This window comes from Notolepis coatsorum, assembly GCF_963971535.1.
Source record: "Notolepis coatsorum genome assembly, chromosome: 16".
NCBI classification, from domain to species: Eukaryota; Metazoa; Chordata; class Actinopteri; order Aulopiformes; family Paralepididae; genus Notolepis; species Notolepis coatsorum.
The window spans coordinates 17,821,590-17,839,650 of NC_140180.1; the positions used below are offsets into that span (position 1 = coordinate 17,821,590).

Genomic DNA, 18,061 nt, shown 5'->3' on the forward strand with positions numbered 1-18,061 from the left:
ATAGGCTGTCTATTGCCATTCTCTAAGACAAACTCTAACCTTAACCAGCTCCTTAACAGCGCCTAAACTTAACCGTTCTAACCTTAACCAACTCCGAAACAATGCCTAACCTTAACCTTAACCTTAACCATGCCTAACCTTAACCTTAACCATAGAAAGAATATTGCCATTCTCTAAGACAAACTCTAACCTTAACCAGCTCCTTAACAGCGCCTAAACTTAACCGTTCTAACCTTAACCAACTCCGAAACAATGCCTAACCTTAACCTTAACCTTAACCATGCCTAACCTTAACGAAAGAATACACGTTAAAAAAAAAATTGATGGGATTCGAACTTGTCAACAACGGACCGCAGGACCGCAGGACCGCTGCGCTGCCAGGTGAGCTGAGCTTCGAATGAAAATCATGGCGGATTAGGGCTACATAATGCCGCAAGCTCTGCCGCTCTGCTCTGCGGTTGCCGCGCCTGCCGCGGGGCGTGTCGCAGCCAATCAGGGAAAACGCGGAAGCAACGGCAGCACTGCTCCGCTGTTAATAAGCAATAGGCATTTGTTTGCTTAGTTTGAAAAAACATCTGAATTATTCCTATGTGGAAAGAGTCGCCTGCAGCGAGGTCTCCATAAATACCCGAGACAGATTTGTTATTCTGCTCACTCACCTCGGCGCAGAAATGATTGTTTTTGCATGGATGGCTAACAAGAAGATTAAAGATCTTTCTCCTCAGGTTGACATCTTTGTTATTCGTGATTTCTTTTGCTTTCTCATTTGTCTGTATTATGTGGTTTGGGGTTTTTAAAAGAGATGATCATTTACAAATGCCTGGAGCTTTTTTTGTTTGTTTGTCTCATTGCAAATAACTTACCCTTTAAAACGCTGCATCGTGGTAATCTAATGTGGCAAGAGGGTTTGGGAAGAATGTTCTGACCGAAGCAGATGCATTAAAACTTCAAACACTGTTCCTGTGTTTGACATTGAAAGGTATTTTATTAAATAAAGCTGCGAAAGAAAGAGTTCTACTGCTTCTTGCTTGGCTATAAAAGCACCATCTGGCAGTCCGGGCAGGGCAGGGCTGTTCCTGTGGGCTTCCCTTAGGACCCAGGGCTGTACGCAACACATTTGACCTTGCATGAATTGACCCTTCCCAGCTCAGTGGCTCTGCATGAAATCCTGCACAGGAGAATTCCCCGGGACCCTGGGCCCTCTGCAACAAGCAGGAGCGTTCCTGTGGGTCCCCATGGGACCCTGGGCCCTCTGTAACGAGCAGGAGCGTTCCTGTGGGTCCCCATGGGACCCTGGGCCCTCTGTAATGAGCAGGAGCGTTCCTGTGGGTCCCCATGGGACCCTGGGCCCTCTGTAACGAGCAGGAGCGTTCCTGTGGGTCCCCACGGGACCCTGGGCCCTCTGTAACGTAATCGGTCCTTCCTAGCCTGAATTATGCTTTTGAGTTTATTTTTTATGGATGGACAGAACAATGGACAGCTAGACTTACTGGTAGTAGCTAATAATCCTAACCTTTCTATTGATTTGTTATTATTATTTATTTGACTTTTGAGAAGTTCGAATTTCTTCCCCGAACTGCATAGCGCTATGAGCTGTGTTGTTTCTGGACCAATAGACGCTGTGCTCTAAGCTACATGGACTCAGGGTTCCAACGTATACAGCACCCCCGGAGCATTATATTAGGGGCCGTACTCTGGCCTTATTCTGCCAAGTCCAACGTGTGGAAATACCAATGGAGCGGATCAAGAATGAGACATGGGGAAGAAATGACCGAATCATATGGAATGCCACCATCGGTATCCCCCTGCACGGTGGGACATCCCAGCTAAAACGTTCCCGCTGCAGGGAAAAAGACATGCACACGCACACACACACACACACACACACACACACACACACACACACACACACACACACACACACACACACACACACACACACACACACACACACACACACACACACACACACACACACACACATACACACACACACACACACACTGACACACAGTGGCAGGTGTCTGTCAGTGTTGCTGACTTCAGCAGGTCCTGAGTGCTTTGTGAGACTTTTCCAGCTCCGTGGCGCCAAGTCCCCCCCCCCCCCCCCCACCCCCACCCCCACCACCCTCACCTTACTCTGTCGGCGCCAGAGGTACGGACAGCAGGACAGACGACAACTCAACTCCTCAGAGAGGGCCTCAGGCAGCCACTGTCGGCCCCCCTTCTCTACAATAAGACATATCTGCACCACATCCCCCCATAGACTCTCCAATCCTGTCGTCTATGTAGAGAGAAACACCCCCTGGGGTCCACTGTGACTCCTGCGCACTAGAAAAGATACAGCTCTGAATCCAAAGTGCAACGCTTCTAATGAGGCAAAGTGTCCTCAGCTCCTGGGAGAGAGAGGGGAAGCAGAGTTGAGGAGAGAGAGAGAGAGTAGGGGAGAGAGAGAGAGAGGAGTGGGGGAGAGAGAGGAGTGTGGGAGAGAGAGAGAGAGAGAGAGAGAGAGAGAGAGAGAGAGAGAGAGAGAGAGAGAGAGAGAGAGAGAGAGAGAGAAAAAGAGATGAGTGGGGGAGAGAGGAGGGGGGAGAGAGGGAGAGAAAGAGGAGTGTGTGAGAGAGGGAGGAGTGGGAGAGAGATGAGAGAGGGGAGTGGGAAAGAGAGGAGTGGGGAGAGAGAGGAGTGGGAGAGAGAAGTGGTGGAGAGAGGAGAGGAGAGGAGAGGGGAGTGTGAAAGAGAGGAGTGGGGAGAGAGAGGAGGGCGAGAGAAAGGAGTGGGAGAGAGAAGTGGTGGAGAGAGATAGAGAGGAGTGGGAGATAGAGAGAGAGAGAGGAGTGTCAGGAGAAAGGGAGTGTGGGGAGCCAGGTAGCTACATATCCAAGCTCTGCTGGTGTCTCCTGGGACAATGCATCGTATAGGAGAGAGAGAGATGGAGGGAGAGAGAGAGATGGAGGGAGAGAGAGAGATGGAGGGAGAGAGAGAGAGCAATGGAAGGAGAGAGAAAGAGAGAGCGAGTGATAGGAGGGAACGCAGGGGTAAAGCCAGTTCACTGCCTTGCTTGCCAGCACGCACCTGCTGACAGTGTCTTCAGCTCCAGGTGTGCAAGTGTACTTAATGCCCCCCTCCCTACTGCCCATCCGTTCCCATGGCCGCAGGGATTCAGATTTACAGCCAAAAAGTGTCTCTGTTCGTCATTTTCCCCCTCATTACGCTATCCCTTTCTCAATGACTGCTCCGGAGAATCCACAGGCTCAATTAAGCCATACTGACCAGAAATCCCACCGCTCATAAATCACCTCCAAAGGCTACTTGATCAGCGCTGTCACAGCATTGTATAAGGGAAGCACACTGAGGCTTGCACTAGCGAGCAGGGCAGGGGGCCACAGGCATTATAAACCCAAGGGGGAGGACGGAGCGCATTGCTGGTGAGAGAGAGACAGGGGATAAAGTATCGTGGGTGCACTGTATCATAAATCTGGGAAATGATTATGGTCACCGTGCGCTGTGATATCCGACAATGAATACAGCGGGAACGGGTAAAGAGTTAAGCCTCGCTCTCGTGAGGGTGAATTTATAGCAACAATCTTCTTTTATTACAGCTTTTGTCATGCTTTTGTCAATACCTTACACCTGCACAGCCCGGGACTGAAGACTCCCTATAGAGGTCAGGATATTGTTGCAGCCAGTCCAATCAAAATCAGCTGGGCTCAGTTTATGTACAGGTCTATTAAATAAACGGCAGGGGAGGAAAAAAACCACGCTACCGCCGTTCCTCGCAATGTTTTCCCGGCGCACTGGAATTAGAAGCGCACGCCTACAGCCGTACCTTGAGGTGTAGTTGATTTATAAAGCTTCCGCAAATAGCTTCGGAGGGCCGTCCTCGTGTGTAGTGCTTTTGAGTTTCTCGCTGTTCAATTTCTTTCACGCCTTTTAACAAGTGCCTTGGGAGAGACCCACGTTCTGAATGCATTACAGAGCTATTACTATAGTAGGGGAAATAATCGGATCGCCAAAATAGAGCATTCAAGTTAGACTCTGAGGCAATATAAGTTGTTCAGGTTTAATTAAAAACAAAGCCATTCCTTCACCCGAGGCCCATGTGATGTGGGCTTTAACTCACTGATAGAGCATAGCTACGCTTGGGTGGTTGTCCTTGTACAATTAGTTAAATTCACCACAATTAGAGAGGCCATATTATGCTTTTTATGTTTCCCCCTTACCTTTAGTGTGCTATATAGCTGGAGGTGCATGTAGAACGTCTGCGGATTTACAAAGTTCAAAGTCCACCCGAAGGGAGTTATTCTCCCAGTCAAGGATAACTGATTCCTGAACCGTTTGAAACGTCTTGTTTAGTCTAGCGCCTGTTCTTCCATTAGTATCTACGTAATGTTTATGTTCACTATAGTGTTCACCATTGCAATAAAATAACCCCCGATATGCTCTGGTCTGAATCCTGACTTATATTTCTCAGTCTATAAAGTTTTTTTTTAAAGTCTCCATTTGTCAACATGGTGGCTTCATAAACTCTTTTATTCCTCTTTTTAAAGGTTTACAAATTTTTTTTTCTCTGTAGGCGAGAAATAATAACTGAATCTGATCTGCAAGACCTAGTTTTACAGTTTGGTCTGAATTTCGTGAAAACCAGGAAGTGCTGCAGCACCGGGGAGAAATAGCAATGGTTTTTAATTGAAAGAGACAGGAGCAGACATTGCCTGCTTGAGGCTGACCGCTAAAAGACACCAGCTGCACCCTTTGGTGCTTTTTGACCATAAAACAATGCAAATGTTTGTAAATAGACCACGAGAATGACCACATAATATGGGCTCTTTAACATCAGCTTTCATAATGGGACTGAATGCAACGGTAATCATGGTCGGCTGGTAGGATGTCATAAGGGACCGTGTGTCTCTACCACGTTGCCTCGGTATAAGACATGCAAAAACCACAGCGCATGAAAGCACCACTCCCTTTCAGCTCAGTGCAGTTCTTTGAATGTAATCCATTCTATTTTTAGTGGTAATCTGTAGTATATAGAGAGATTGGGGGTGGGGTTGTGGGGGGGTACACATAAGAAGATGTCAAATTAATTTCCCAGCTATACTGTAGAAGGCTCTCTCTTCCTCTGTAGAAGCAATTATTAGGGACACTTTTCTCGTTTGACCATTTGAAATAGATAACTGCATGAGATGTCCCATAATGTGCACAAAGCTCACGGAACGATGTCAGCAAAAGCACGGCCCTCCCATTATACTGTGTAAATACAGTAATCCTCAAAGTGATTATGCAGACAGATGGCGGGATATGTATCATCCACATTGGTGGATCTGCCCACATTTCCTCTATGATTCAGCAGCATGCTTACATATTTGCACTTATATTGCTCAAGAACATAATTCCAGCCCGGATATTTATTGGGAGAATGTTTGGAGCGTGACTTATGCTAGTTGTTGTTTCCAACGGTGCAGTTGAGGCAAATCACTTCAGTGTGTCAGGTCAGTGTGTGCGCCAGAATAGTAGATCAATAAAGCACAGCGACCAGGTGTTCTGATGCATATTATTTCTTTTCAGAGCAGATGGAAGGACAGATACGATTGTTTATGCAGCTCCGCTCCACTCTTTCCCCGTCAGATATGATGTGATACGTGGAGGTGAGAGATTACGGCGGCATTTGGAGCAAACAACAAGCACAACACCGCTATCAGTCTCCAAAAAGTCATTTATTCGGGGCGGTCAGGTGGCGTAGCGGAGATTGTGCTCGTCACCAATGCAAGAGGCTGCAGTCTCGACTCCCGGAGAGTCAGCATTGCCTTGGCTCGGGCTGATCGCTATACTAACTCGTTTGGCTGAGTTAGGGGAAAGGGGAGCCGTGGGTGGGTCCTGGGCGTTGTGGACAGCGACCCCTACAGTTCGGTCGGGGCGCCTGCTCAGCGAAGGTAGGATCTGGTGAGAGGTAGTGCAACCTCCCACACGTTACACTCTCCCAGTGAGAATCTGCGCGGCCAGGCTGGCTGCCGGCTGGCTGCACATGCGTCGGAGGAAAGCATGTGACAGTCTCCGGCCTCTCGGACCAACAGTAGGGGAAAGGGCTCAACAACCAGGAAGGGGGTTGGGAATTGGCATAACGACTAACAGTGGGATGGGAGAAAAATCGGAAAAAGAAGGAGGGGGAAAATGATAAAAAAAAAATTAAAAAATCATTTATTCAAGAATTAAGAAAAGCAAACCCTATTTTCAGATAAACTAGTGAATCAAATCAAATTTTTGTAAAGCCTGCATTCACAGGTTAATGTCCCCATGGGCTGGACAAGTCTTCTTTAAACAAGTCAAGAAGAAACATCACAATAAATCAAGAACAAAAAAAACCATCATGAAATCCAAAACAACACTCCCAGACAGCGAAGGTAAGGAAAAACTCACTAAAAACCTAGCAATGAGGAAAAAAGCACAGAGAAACCTTAGAAGGGCCGTATTAATATAGTATTTTCTTTTATTCTACATTCTGAACAGGCTTCACAGGGTGCTATAAACTCTCTCAGCATAAGGACGATGCCGCCTTTAAATTCAGATAAAAAGTCCGAAACAGTTACGTGGGAGTCAAGACCATCGACAGCTATGTGAACGAAATGTGTAAACAGCAAAAAGCTGAGCACAGGAGAAGCGCCCGCTCTCCCCCTAGAGTGCTGGGACCTCTGGCCTCCTTTCATTCATCTCTATTGCGCCGTGTCACCGTTTAGAGAGAAGGGCCAGATTGCTCCCATCCCTGGTCTGTGAGACTCATTTAGCTGCCTGCCCGCAAGCCATTATCCAGCCATCACGAACAAAGCCACAAAACAAATGGTATCATGAGCCGCACTACTTCATGTGGGAGGGATGAGAATGGAATGGGGATGGAGGTGGAAGTGTGTGTGTGTGTGTGTGTGTGTGTGTGTGTGTGTGTGTGTGTGTGTGTGTGTGTGTGTGTGTGTGTGTGTGTGTGTGTGTGTGTGTGTGTGTGTGTGTGTGCGTGTGTGTGTGTGTGGGGGGGGGGCAGATGCTCTGAAAGCATCATCGGAAGTTTTATCTTGGACCAGGACTAACTCTCTGGAATGAGCTCGAGAGGGATTTGACACAGATCTGTGACATCATCGTCTAATCCTTCATCACATTCTGGAAAAGCCGTGATGGGATGGCATGGATTTGATTGCCATGGCAACATAGTCAATTATAATCCCCCCCCCCCCCGGCCTCTGAAGGCTTGTGTGATTGGGTTTGATTTTGATTAGAGCATAAAATCACAGTCTGTCTCTAAGTCTATACCAAAGAATGACTAATTTGCAAATTAGGGCACTGTTAATTAGTCACCCGCAATGTAGACGGCCTACCAATCTATCACAGCTCACAATCAAGAAGAGCCCATTGGCACAGTTTCAATACGCAGGTCTCTTCCGCAGCAGAATCAGAGCTTGCCCTCTATAGGAAACATTGATCACTAGACCAGCTCGCGCTTTGGCCAGGCCCTCCATCATTCTGTTGTCATGCCACGGAGTCACGGCCTCGCTGGCTGCAATCTCAACATCTGGACAGTCTTTCATTAATGGACACGCGGGCTTAGGCTATCTAGAGAGTGGCTGGACTGAAGGTGAAGGGGAGCTGAAGAGGGATGTCTTCCAGGGAGGGAGGGAGGGAGGGAGGGTGGGAGGGAGGGAGGGTGGGTGAGTGAGGATGGTGATGATGCTCCTGGTGGTGGTGGTGGTGGTGGTGGGGAAGGTGGTGGTGGTGTTAGTGGTGGTGGTGGTGGGGAAGGTGGTCACTGAACTGCCCTGAGAGCGTCTGCGACAAATCCCCAGATTGGTTACCGGCCATGAGTGGAAGACAGACAGGCTTTGAATTTGATTAACCCTTTCACTACCACACTACCACAAAGGGTTAACCCTTTCACTGCGACAATACAGAAGGTTAACCCTTCCACTGCCACACGACAAAGGGTTTAACCCTTTCACAACCACACTACAGAAGGTGTGGTAGTGAAAGGGTTAACTTTAGATGGAGGAGTGAGTCCTGGCCTGGTTCCTCCTCGGTGAGAGGAGGGTGCTTCCAGGGTGAACAGAGGCAGAGGCGCAGTCGTCTCCACCAGGGTTGCGGGGGGTTACTCTTCCGTCACAGATTACTCATCACCGGTTTACAATTGAACCCTGGCTCTGAACAACCCTATTTATTTGTTTTAAATGTTTTACAGCCTTATCCCTTTCACTGCCACACGACAGAAGGTTAACCCTTTACTATCACACAACCGGCTGTTGTGTGGCAGTGAAAGGGTTAACCTTCTGTGTATTGTCGCAGTGAAAGGGTTAATCGGTTGGTAGTGCGGCAGTGAAAGGGTCAATCCAAATCACTTGGGGTGTGAATGTGATACATATCACAAGACACTATACTCAACCTCTGCCGTCTTTAATAACTGTGAATAAACACAACGATCTTAATACTTAATTAACTTAAACAAGGCAATAAACTTAAACTTAATCAATTATGAAAGTGATATAGTTTTTTGTCCGGACAGTACTCAATTGTAATTAGTTGTGTGTTCGATTTGGGTAACTCCTAGGGCTGTCCTTCACAGTCGATGAAACGGTCAATTTGGTCTTTGCTGACCAAGCCTTTTAGTTGATTAGTTTTTTTCCCCCAACACTTAGTTCCTGAAAGATTATTAGCGTATCTCGTAACTACTAGATTTATAGAGGCCCTTCTGCATTATTGTACGTGAGGAACAAAAATTTGACAGATATGTAGATTAAATGAACTAATGAACTATAAAGTCTATGACTATTAGTCAACAAATAATTTAGTTGAGGACAGCCCTAATTACTCTAACGCAGTAATGATGCGATTACTTCAAAATGACGTTGCCTGTTAAAAACAGACAGTATATTCCAATTTACAGAATTTGAATAGTGTTATTATCACCATCCACAATCATTAACATAATATAATATAATGACATCTGTGTCCAGGAACACTCCAACATTTTGGGAAATACACTATTTCCCAGAGTCAGACAAGAAGATTGATTGATCAGTTTAATCTCTATGTGTCCAGTAGCCCCAGAGAGAGGCATAGGTGCATGCTAGCCTAGTTTAGCACAAGGACTGGAAGCAGTAGGGAGCAGCTAGCCTAGCTCCATCAAATGTGAAGAAATGCAACTTCCAACAACTTTGTTGGCCAATGTGCAATCGATAGGAAATAAACTGGACGACATAAGAGCACGGATCCAATTCCAGAGGGACATTCGGGATTGTAACGTCCTCTGTTTCACAGAAACTTGGCTGAGTCCAGATGTCCCGAATCACGCAATAGAACCGGCAGACCACTTCTTCGTTCTCCGCAAGGACCGGACGGCAGAAGAGTCACTAAAGAAGAAAGGAGGCGGCATTGCCTTCATGATAAACAAGGAGTGGTGCGATTTAGGCAACACAAAGGAACTGTCTAACCACTGCTCCCCAGACCTGGAGTTTATCACGATAAAATGTCGACCCTTCTTCCTCCCAAGAGAGTTAACGTCCATCATCCTCATCGGAGTGTACATTCCACCACACGCGAACACTGGGGTCGCACTTTCAAAACTTCACGACGAGGTAAACAAACTCCAGACAGCTAATGTTGACGCTGCCATTTTGGTTCTGGGTGATTTCAACAGCGAGCGTCTTAAAAAGGTGTTGCCGAATTTCTATCAGCATGTGACCTGTCCCACCAGAGGCGAGAACATATTAGACCATGTATACTCGCAATTTAAGAATGGGTACAAGTCACAGGCTCTTAGTCCATTCGGTAAAAGCGATCACGCCGCCATATTTCTTTTGCCAAAGTACAAACAAAGTCTCAAGCGAACGCCGGTGGTCTCGCGAGAGGTTAAGCGTTGGGCCGTGACGTCAGAGGAGTCACTCCAAGCTGCACTTGGATGCACAGACTGGAGTGTATTCCGTGATAACACAGCCAATATTAACGAATACACCGAAACGGTGATTGACTATGTCTGTACTCTGGTAGAAGAAACAATCCCCTCCACCAAAATTAAAATCTACCCAAATCAAAAGCCCTGGGTAGACAAATCCGTCCGTGAGGCTCTGAAAGTGCGCACATCAGCATACAACACCGGGCTGGTGACAGGCAACATGGAAGAACACAAGATGGCAAGATACAACGTCAGGAGAGCAGTAATAGAGGCAAAACGGCGTTACAGGGATAAAGTTGAACTTCAGTTTGAACAGGCTGACTCTAGAGGCATGTGGCAGGGCCTCAGAACAATGACAGACTACAAAGGCACCCCCCTCAAACTGAACAGTGACATCTCCTTAGCAAATGATCTCAATTCCTTCTATGCGAGGTTTGAGGCTGTGAATAACAACACCAGCCTACAAACCACGGCAATGGGGGGGGGGGGGTCTGCTGATGGAGACTCAGTGTTCAGGGTAACAGAGCATGAGGTGAGACGGATCTTTAAAAAAGTTAATATCAGGAAGGCAGCAGGACCGGACGGCATCCCCGGCCGCGTCCTAAAAGTCTGTGCCGACCAACTGGCCCCGGTATTCACTGACATCTTCAACCTGTCCTTGGAACAGGCTGTCATCCCCACCTGTCTGAAGAAGTCCACCATCATCCCTGTACCCAAAAAATCTACGCCCGCTTGCCTCAACGACTACCGCCCTGTAGCCCTCACCTCCATAGCCATGAAGTGCTTTGAGAAGCTAGTGAAGGGCTACATCTGTTCCTCCCTCCCCATCAACCTGGACCCTCTGCAATTTGCATATCGCCCCAACAGGTCCACGGAGGACGCCATAGCCCATGTGCTGCACACAGCAGCATCACACCTGGACAAGAGGCAGGGGAACTATGTGAGAATGCTGTTCATCGACTACAGCTCAGCATTCAATACCATAGTCCCCTCCAAACTCATAGCCAAGCTCAGGGACCTGATTGCAAAAGCATATACATTTACATTTACATTTAGTCATTTAGCTGACGCTTTTATCCAAAGCGACTTACAAGTTCTGTGCGACAAGACAGCAAGAAGGGTATAACTCTATCAGCTGAGTAACAATGTTCATCAAAGTGTTGCGTGTTACAGTGTAGGTTAGTTTATTAGGACAAGTGCATGACATTAAAGTTAGTCGGGGTTAGATTTTTTTTTCATTTCAGATAATGGTTGAAGAAGTGAGTCTTTAGTCGACGGCGAAAGATTGGACGGGATTCGGCTGTCCTAACTGGGATGGGTAGTTCATTCCACCATTGTGGGGCAAGGACTGAGAATAGGCGGCTTCTCTTTGATGACCCTCCGGGAGCTTGGATAGGAGTAGATCTGAGGCGGCCAGAAGATGCAGAGCGTAGGGGTCTTGAGGGTGTGTAGTTAGAGACCATTGACCGGAGGTAGGCGGGAGCGGTTCCCTTTGCCGCACGGTATGCTAGGTCGAGGGCCTTGAAGCGGATACGTGCAGCAATGGGGAGCCAGTGCAGGTCCCTAAGAAGTGGGGTGACATGGGCCGACTTCGGTAGGTTTGAGATCAGGCGGGCCGCTGCATTTTGAATGAGTTGAAGAGGCTTGGTGGCAGTGGCCGGGAGGCCAGCTAGCAGTGCGTTGCAGTAGTCGAGGCGGGAGATGACTGTTGATTGGACGAGGAGTTGGGTGGCTTCTTTTGTCAGGAAGGGGCGTATCCTTCTGACGTTGCTCAGGAGGAATCTGCAGGTTCTGGTTGTCGCTGCGATGTGAGCAGAGAAGTTCAACTGGTCGTCGAGGACAACACCAAGGTTCTTGGCGGTCGGCGACGCGGTCACAGCTGCATTCTCGACTGTGATGGAGAGGTCGGTCAGGGGGGAGGATTTGGCCGGCAGGTGGAGCAATTCTGTTTTGCTTAGGTTCAGTTTGAGGTGGTTGGTCGTCATCCAGGCGGAGATGTCGGACAGACAGGCCGAGATCCGCTCAGAGACGTGGATATCTGAGGGAGGGAAGGAGAGGAAGAGTTGAGTATCATCGGCATAACAATGATATGAGAAGCCATGAGACGTGATAATGTTACCCAGTGATTTAGTGTAGAGGGAGAAGAGAAGGGGTCCTAGGACCGAGCCCTGGGGGACACCCGTCCGGAGGGGGCGGGTGGCCGACAGAGTCCCTCTCCATGACACTTGGTAGGAGCGGTCATTGAGGTATGATGTCAGCCATGTCAGCGCAGATCCAGCCACTCCCATTCCTGCGAGGGCCGCGAGGAGGATCTGATGGTTGACTGTGTCGAAGGCTGCAGATAGATCTAGGAGAATCAGGACAGAGGAGAGGCCTTTCGCTTTTGCTAAGTGAAGTGCCTCTGTGACCGCAATGAGGGCCGTTTCTGTGGAGTGGCCAGTCCGGAAGCCAGACTGATTGGGGTCTAGGAGGTCATTCTGTAAGAGTGTCTATGACGTCTTTAGTTCATCCGGACCAAACAGGCTTCATAAAAGGTTGCCTGATCAATGATAACATAAGGCGAATACTGCACGTACTAGATGCAGACAAAGAGGACACCACACCTAAGGCGATGCTATCCCTGGATGCTATGAAAGCATTTGACAGGTTGGAATGGTCGTTTCTATGGGCAGTATTAGAAAGGATGAGGTTAGGAAAAGGATTCATTGATATGATTAAAGTACTATACAAGGACCCATCGGCCAGGATTACAACAGGCACATTCATCTCCGATATCTTTCCGGTATCACGCTCAGCCAGACAGGGTTGCCCTCTTAGTCCCGGACTATTCGATCTATCATTAGAACCTTTAGCACAATTTATAAGACAATCCCAACACATAGAACCAATAGTAATCAAGGGCACACAACATAAAATTAGTTTATATGCGGACGACGTAATATTGTTCATGCAAAACCCCAACAACACATTGCCGCATATACTCAAGTTGATAGAGAACTTTGGTGATTTATCGGGATTTAAAATAAATTGGCCTAAGTCGGCTTTTCTTCCTCTTAACATCAGTGCAAAAAAAGACACAACCCTCCCAGGTGCGATACCCATGGTCAAACATTTTAGATGCTTGGTTGTGGAAATATTTCCCACCATAAGACAAACGGTGAAGCACAATTACACAAAAATACAGAACAAAATCAAAGACGACCTGGACAGGTGGGCAAAACTTAAAAACTCAGTACAGGCAAGGGTATCAATAGTTAAGATGGATGTATTACCAAGAATCAATTTCTTCAGCTCAATGCTTCCGTTACCTCCTCCAGAGGGCTACTGGAAAAGATTACAAACCTCCACATACAAATTTATTTGGAATAACAAACCACCTCGCATAAAAAGATCCACCGCACAGAGAAATAAAGCAGACGGTGGCATGGCAGTTCCAGATTTTTTACAATATTTTAAGGCTTTCACATTAAGACCATTGAAGATATGGTTTGACCCCCAGGCTTTGGTATCTTGGAGAGAATTAGAAGAAAACATAGTAGCCCCACAGAGACTGAAAGACATAGCACACACTAAACTTTCAATCAAGCATTGTGAGCGAGAATTTGGCCCAATAATTACCCATGCAATCAGAACATGGCGGGAAACACAAAAGAAATATCCTAACCCTCAAGAATGGCATAATCACACTCCCATATTCAATAACAATGCACTCTTAATGGGAAAACGCCCTATAAGATTCCCTATATGGGAAGAGCAAGGCATACACTCATTAGGGGATATTTTTAATAACCAGGGCCTCTGTAGTTATGTCGAAATATGCACAAAGTTTAACCTCACCGAGTCCACATGGCTTTTTTACATACAGTTACGACTTTGTCTGAGGTCTCACGGTGTTCCATTACTCATACCAATTGAACACCACAGATACCACAAATTTTTCTATGAAAGAGAAACATTGGGAGGTTTTGTATCAGGTTTTTATTATCAATTACTAACGTCCTCGTATGAAACCCTTCAACTAGACACTGTCTGGAGGAGGGATATACCAGACCTGGAAAATGACTTTGATTGGCAAGGAGCCTGGGCAAATGTCCGACTTACATCAAGGAACCCGGATCATCAACAAATCAATCTGAACTATATTCACAGGACATACTTGACTCCTATAAGGCTGTGCAAAATGGGGCTTAAACAAGACTCCAAATGCTCCCAATGTACAAATGGGGACGAAGGAACATTTATGCACATGTATTGGGACTGCCCACCAGTTAAGGCATTCTGGAAAGATGTGTCCCAACAATTATCAATACTCGTATCTTGGAATATACCTGTACACCCCTCGGTATTACTATTGAATGATGTTTTTGAGTTTGCAGTGAATCCACAACTAAAGAGATTGGTTTTATCGGGTATCACAGTAGCTAAAAAACTGATCGCATCACGTTGGTTTCAACCGGAAAAAATTTGCCGAAAAGTGTGGTTTCTTACATATCTCGATGTGATATATCAAGAAATATCTACAGCAAGAATTCTGGGTCTCAATGAATCCAAAATGTCAATGTGGTTAGAAGTGGTGGAGAGAATAAAAGCTAGCTTATAATGGTAGTGTCTGGTTAGGAGTGAGGGATAATGGAGGTACTATCCAAGAGGGGGTCCGGGAGGGGGGGGTTCGAGCTGGAGCATATGTGTGTAGGGTTTTAGAAAATAGGTATTAGGGGTATATTATATACTAACATTTATATAATTGTAATTTCGCTGGATATACACTGTATACGGTTAAAATGTTATTATAGACTATTTTTGTTTTATCTTGTTTCTGTACTTGCATGTATTTTAACCACCTTTACTGAAAGTTTCATTATGCATTGTGTGTTGAGTACTGACTTTTAATAATTTTTGTTTTGCAATAATACAAAAAATATTAAAAAAAAAAGAGAACCTGTCACAGTGGTGTCAGGAGAACTGCCTCTCCCTGAACGTCAGCAAAACAAAAGAGATGATTGTGGACTTCAGGAGGTCGGGGGTCAAGGACTACAGCCCTCTCAGCATCGACGGGGCACCGGTTGAGAGAGTGAACAGTTTCAAGTACCTCGGAGCCCACATATCCGAGGACTTGACATGGACCACACACATTGACAGTGTTGTGAAGAAGGCACGACAACGCCTCTACTTCCTCAGGCGCCTAAGGAAGTTCCAAGTCAGTCAGAAGATCCTTAGGAACTTCTACTCATGTACAATAGAGAGCATCCTGACCGGCAACATCACCTCCTGGTTTGGGAATAGCACTGCACAAGACCGTAGCAGACTACAAAGAGTGACACGTTCAGCCGAACGCACAATTGGAGGGGGGCTTCCCACCCTCCAGAACATTTACAACAAGCGGTGCAAGGGGAAGGCTAAGAGAATTATTAAGGACTCGAGCCACCCGAACAACTGCCTCTTTGAACTGCTGCGGTCAGGCAAGCGATACCGGAGTCTTAAGGCGAGCACAGAAAGACTCAGAAGAAGCTTCTATCCCCAGGCCATCAGGCTGCTAAACGAACAATAATCACTATGCAACAACCATCAAATGCACACAGCACACACACCCACACGCACACACTCACTCAAACAAACAACACACTGCAGCACCCACTCTCCACACTTTAGATCACACAAACACACTTACACTTTATATTTATTGATAAAGGATTTGCACTACAACTCGTACACCTACTGTGAATTGTACCTAAATTGCACCTCGTCCCATTTCTCCATTTCTGCCTTGCACTATATAGTATTGTATATTAGTACACTGCACAGTATTGTATATTGTATGGTAACTACGTCTATTCTGCATCGAACATTGTACATATGTCTAAACTGATCACTGTGACCTCATTTTTTTTACTTCTAATTTTACTATGTTATTTTATTTCATACTTATCTTGTCTTGCACAGTCTCTGGAGCGCAACAGTAAGAAGCATTTTGTATAAAAGTATTCTGTACTTCTGTATGACAACTATTAAAGAAACTTGAAACTTGAAACTTGAACTCTGGTTGATGAGGTGAAATAAAATGTATTGTGACGAACCTGATAGGATGCAGCTCATGCAGGTTCGCCACGGTTCAAATAGAAACTAAAGCGTAGGTCCACACAAGAGCAATATCAATCAATACAAGTATTTATTGATTAGGCGGTAAATCCAGATGGGTAAAGCAGTAGAATAGTCGGCTTCCGTTCCGGGGTCGATACACGAATACAGACTTGCCGACAGAAAGAGGGATTGTCCAGGGTTCAGGGTCGTCGTCCGGTCCAAACAAGGTCAGTACACAGGGGGGGGGGGTTCTCAGCCGTTCCAGGGGTCGTCAACAAGGCACTCCTATCACGCTATCTCCTCTCCTCTACTTCCTCTCACCGTCACAACTCTGAACACTAATAACACTCTCTCTACTCCAACACTCCAACACCAAACTCCGCTCATCTAACCTCTGTCCCTCCCCTGGTTAATGTGAGATGCATGTGGGGTGTGTCTCTACTAATTATGTGCAGGTGTACTATATCAGCGCAATCAGCTAGTGTGTGTGTGTGTGTGTGTGTGTGTGTGTGTGTGTGTGTGTGTGTGTGTGTGAGGTGAATGTGCCGAAATTCTGTGCAGGTGTGCTACATCAGTCCTAATCCTCTACCCACGTGGCGGATATATCTTCCTTCCCTTACATATCCCAAGAAGGGGGGAGTAGATCTGTCACAGTATATACAGTACATTTTCTCATCTGACTCTGGGAAAGATAAAAAACATGTGTATTTCACTTTTCCCCTTTCAAACATGCATCCAAATCGTCCAACAAGTGTGTGTGTGTGTGTGTGTGTGTGTGTGTGTGTGTGTGTGTGTGTGTGTGTGTGCGTGCGTGCGTGCGTGCGTGCGTGCGTGCGTGCGTGTGTGCGTGTGACCTTTGCTTTCGCTTTACTGATAAATGAGTTTGTGTACTTTACTTTTCTGTGTGGAGCTAGGTGACCATGACTGATCTTTATGTGTACGTGACTTTTGTGTGTACGTGTGTGACGAGTTGTGTGTCAGCTGGTTGTGAAATGTGTCATCATGGACAAAAATACAGAAACAGAGACTTACTTATATGTGTTGATAACGTGTAGGCTTTTGTGTAGATATATAGGGGATGTTAATCTCCCATAGCAACCAACCACACTGGTGCCATGAATTTGTTTACATTTGAAAGCTTCATTTATTATGATTAACTAGACATCTCCTTTCAAAGAACAGAGGCCACACCCCTGAGAGGAGGTTGCGCTGAAACACTTACCGTTTATAACAAATCAAATGATACATCTGAAGCTGAATAAATGACACTCCTGACGTTAAAAGAACACGCCAACATTTTGGGAAATTAGCTTACCGTCTTCTCCAGAGAGAGACAAGAAGATAGATACCAGTTTCCTCTCTGTACGTTCAGTAGAAAGCTATCTGGCTGCACGTTGAATAGCTTAGCACAATGAATGGAAGCGGACATGACCGGTTAGCCTTCGGGAGAGGTGTTAGTTGGACAATGCCTAGGCTAGGCTAACTGGTCATGTCCGCTTCCATTCATTGGGCTAAGCTAGGCTAACATGCAGCCAGATAGCTTTCTACTGAACACACAGAGAGGAAACTGGTATCTTTCTTCTTGTCTCTCTCTGGAGAAGACGGTAAGCGAATTTCCCAAAATGCTGGCGAGTTCCTTTAACATTCCACAATAAGCTTTTTCTTACTGAATTAACATCATTGCACTGGTTCTTTGATACAGTTACCAAATGTTTGTAACTCAATTAGTACTACTGTAATCCAATTACATGTAATCACCCTGCACGGGGAGGGGACTACAGGAAACGCTGTACTGTCCACAAGGTCACTTTGGGGTCACAGTGTCCTTTCAATAATCTGCTATTTTCAGGATAATGGTTGATAACGAGTGGTTATTACAAATAATAATACATTGCTACACTGGTTAGGATTAGGTCTCTTTCAGTCTGATGGGATGAGTGTCTACTAAGAGTGCACACGGGTTCAGTGAGGGGATAAGTGTCTCACACACTGGCTCCATGGCAGCTGATAATCATTACAAACACACTACCATGCTGTGTGCACACCTGTACTTGT

The 18,061-nt window shown here is 46.2% G+C and overlaps 1 protein-coding gene across 1 annotated transcript in view; it reads left to right on the forward strand.

Annotated features, from left to right (window-relative positions):
* Positions 1–18,061, forward strand: part of sh3rf2 (SH3 domain containing ring finger 2) — a gene marked incomplete at its 5' end in the record, with an annotated part of 92,832 nt that overhangs the window by 153 nt on the left and 74,618 nt on the right. The window contains 1 exon segment of the mRNA XM_084331978.1: positions 1,147–1,304. Coding sequence (XP_084188104.1) covers positions 1,147–1,304 — 158 coding nt within the window.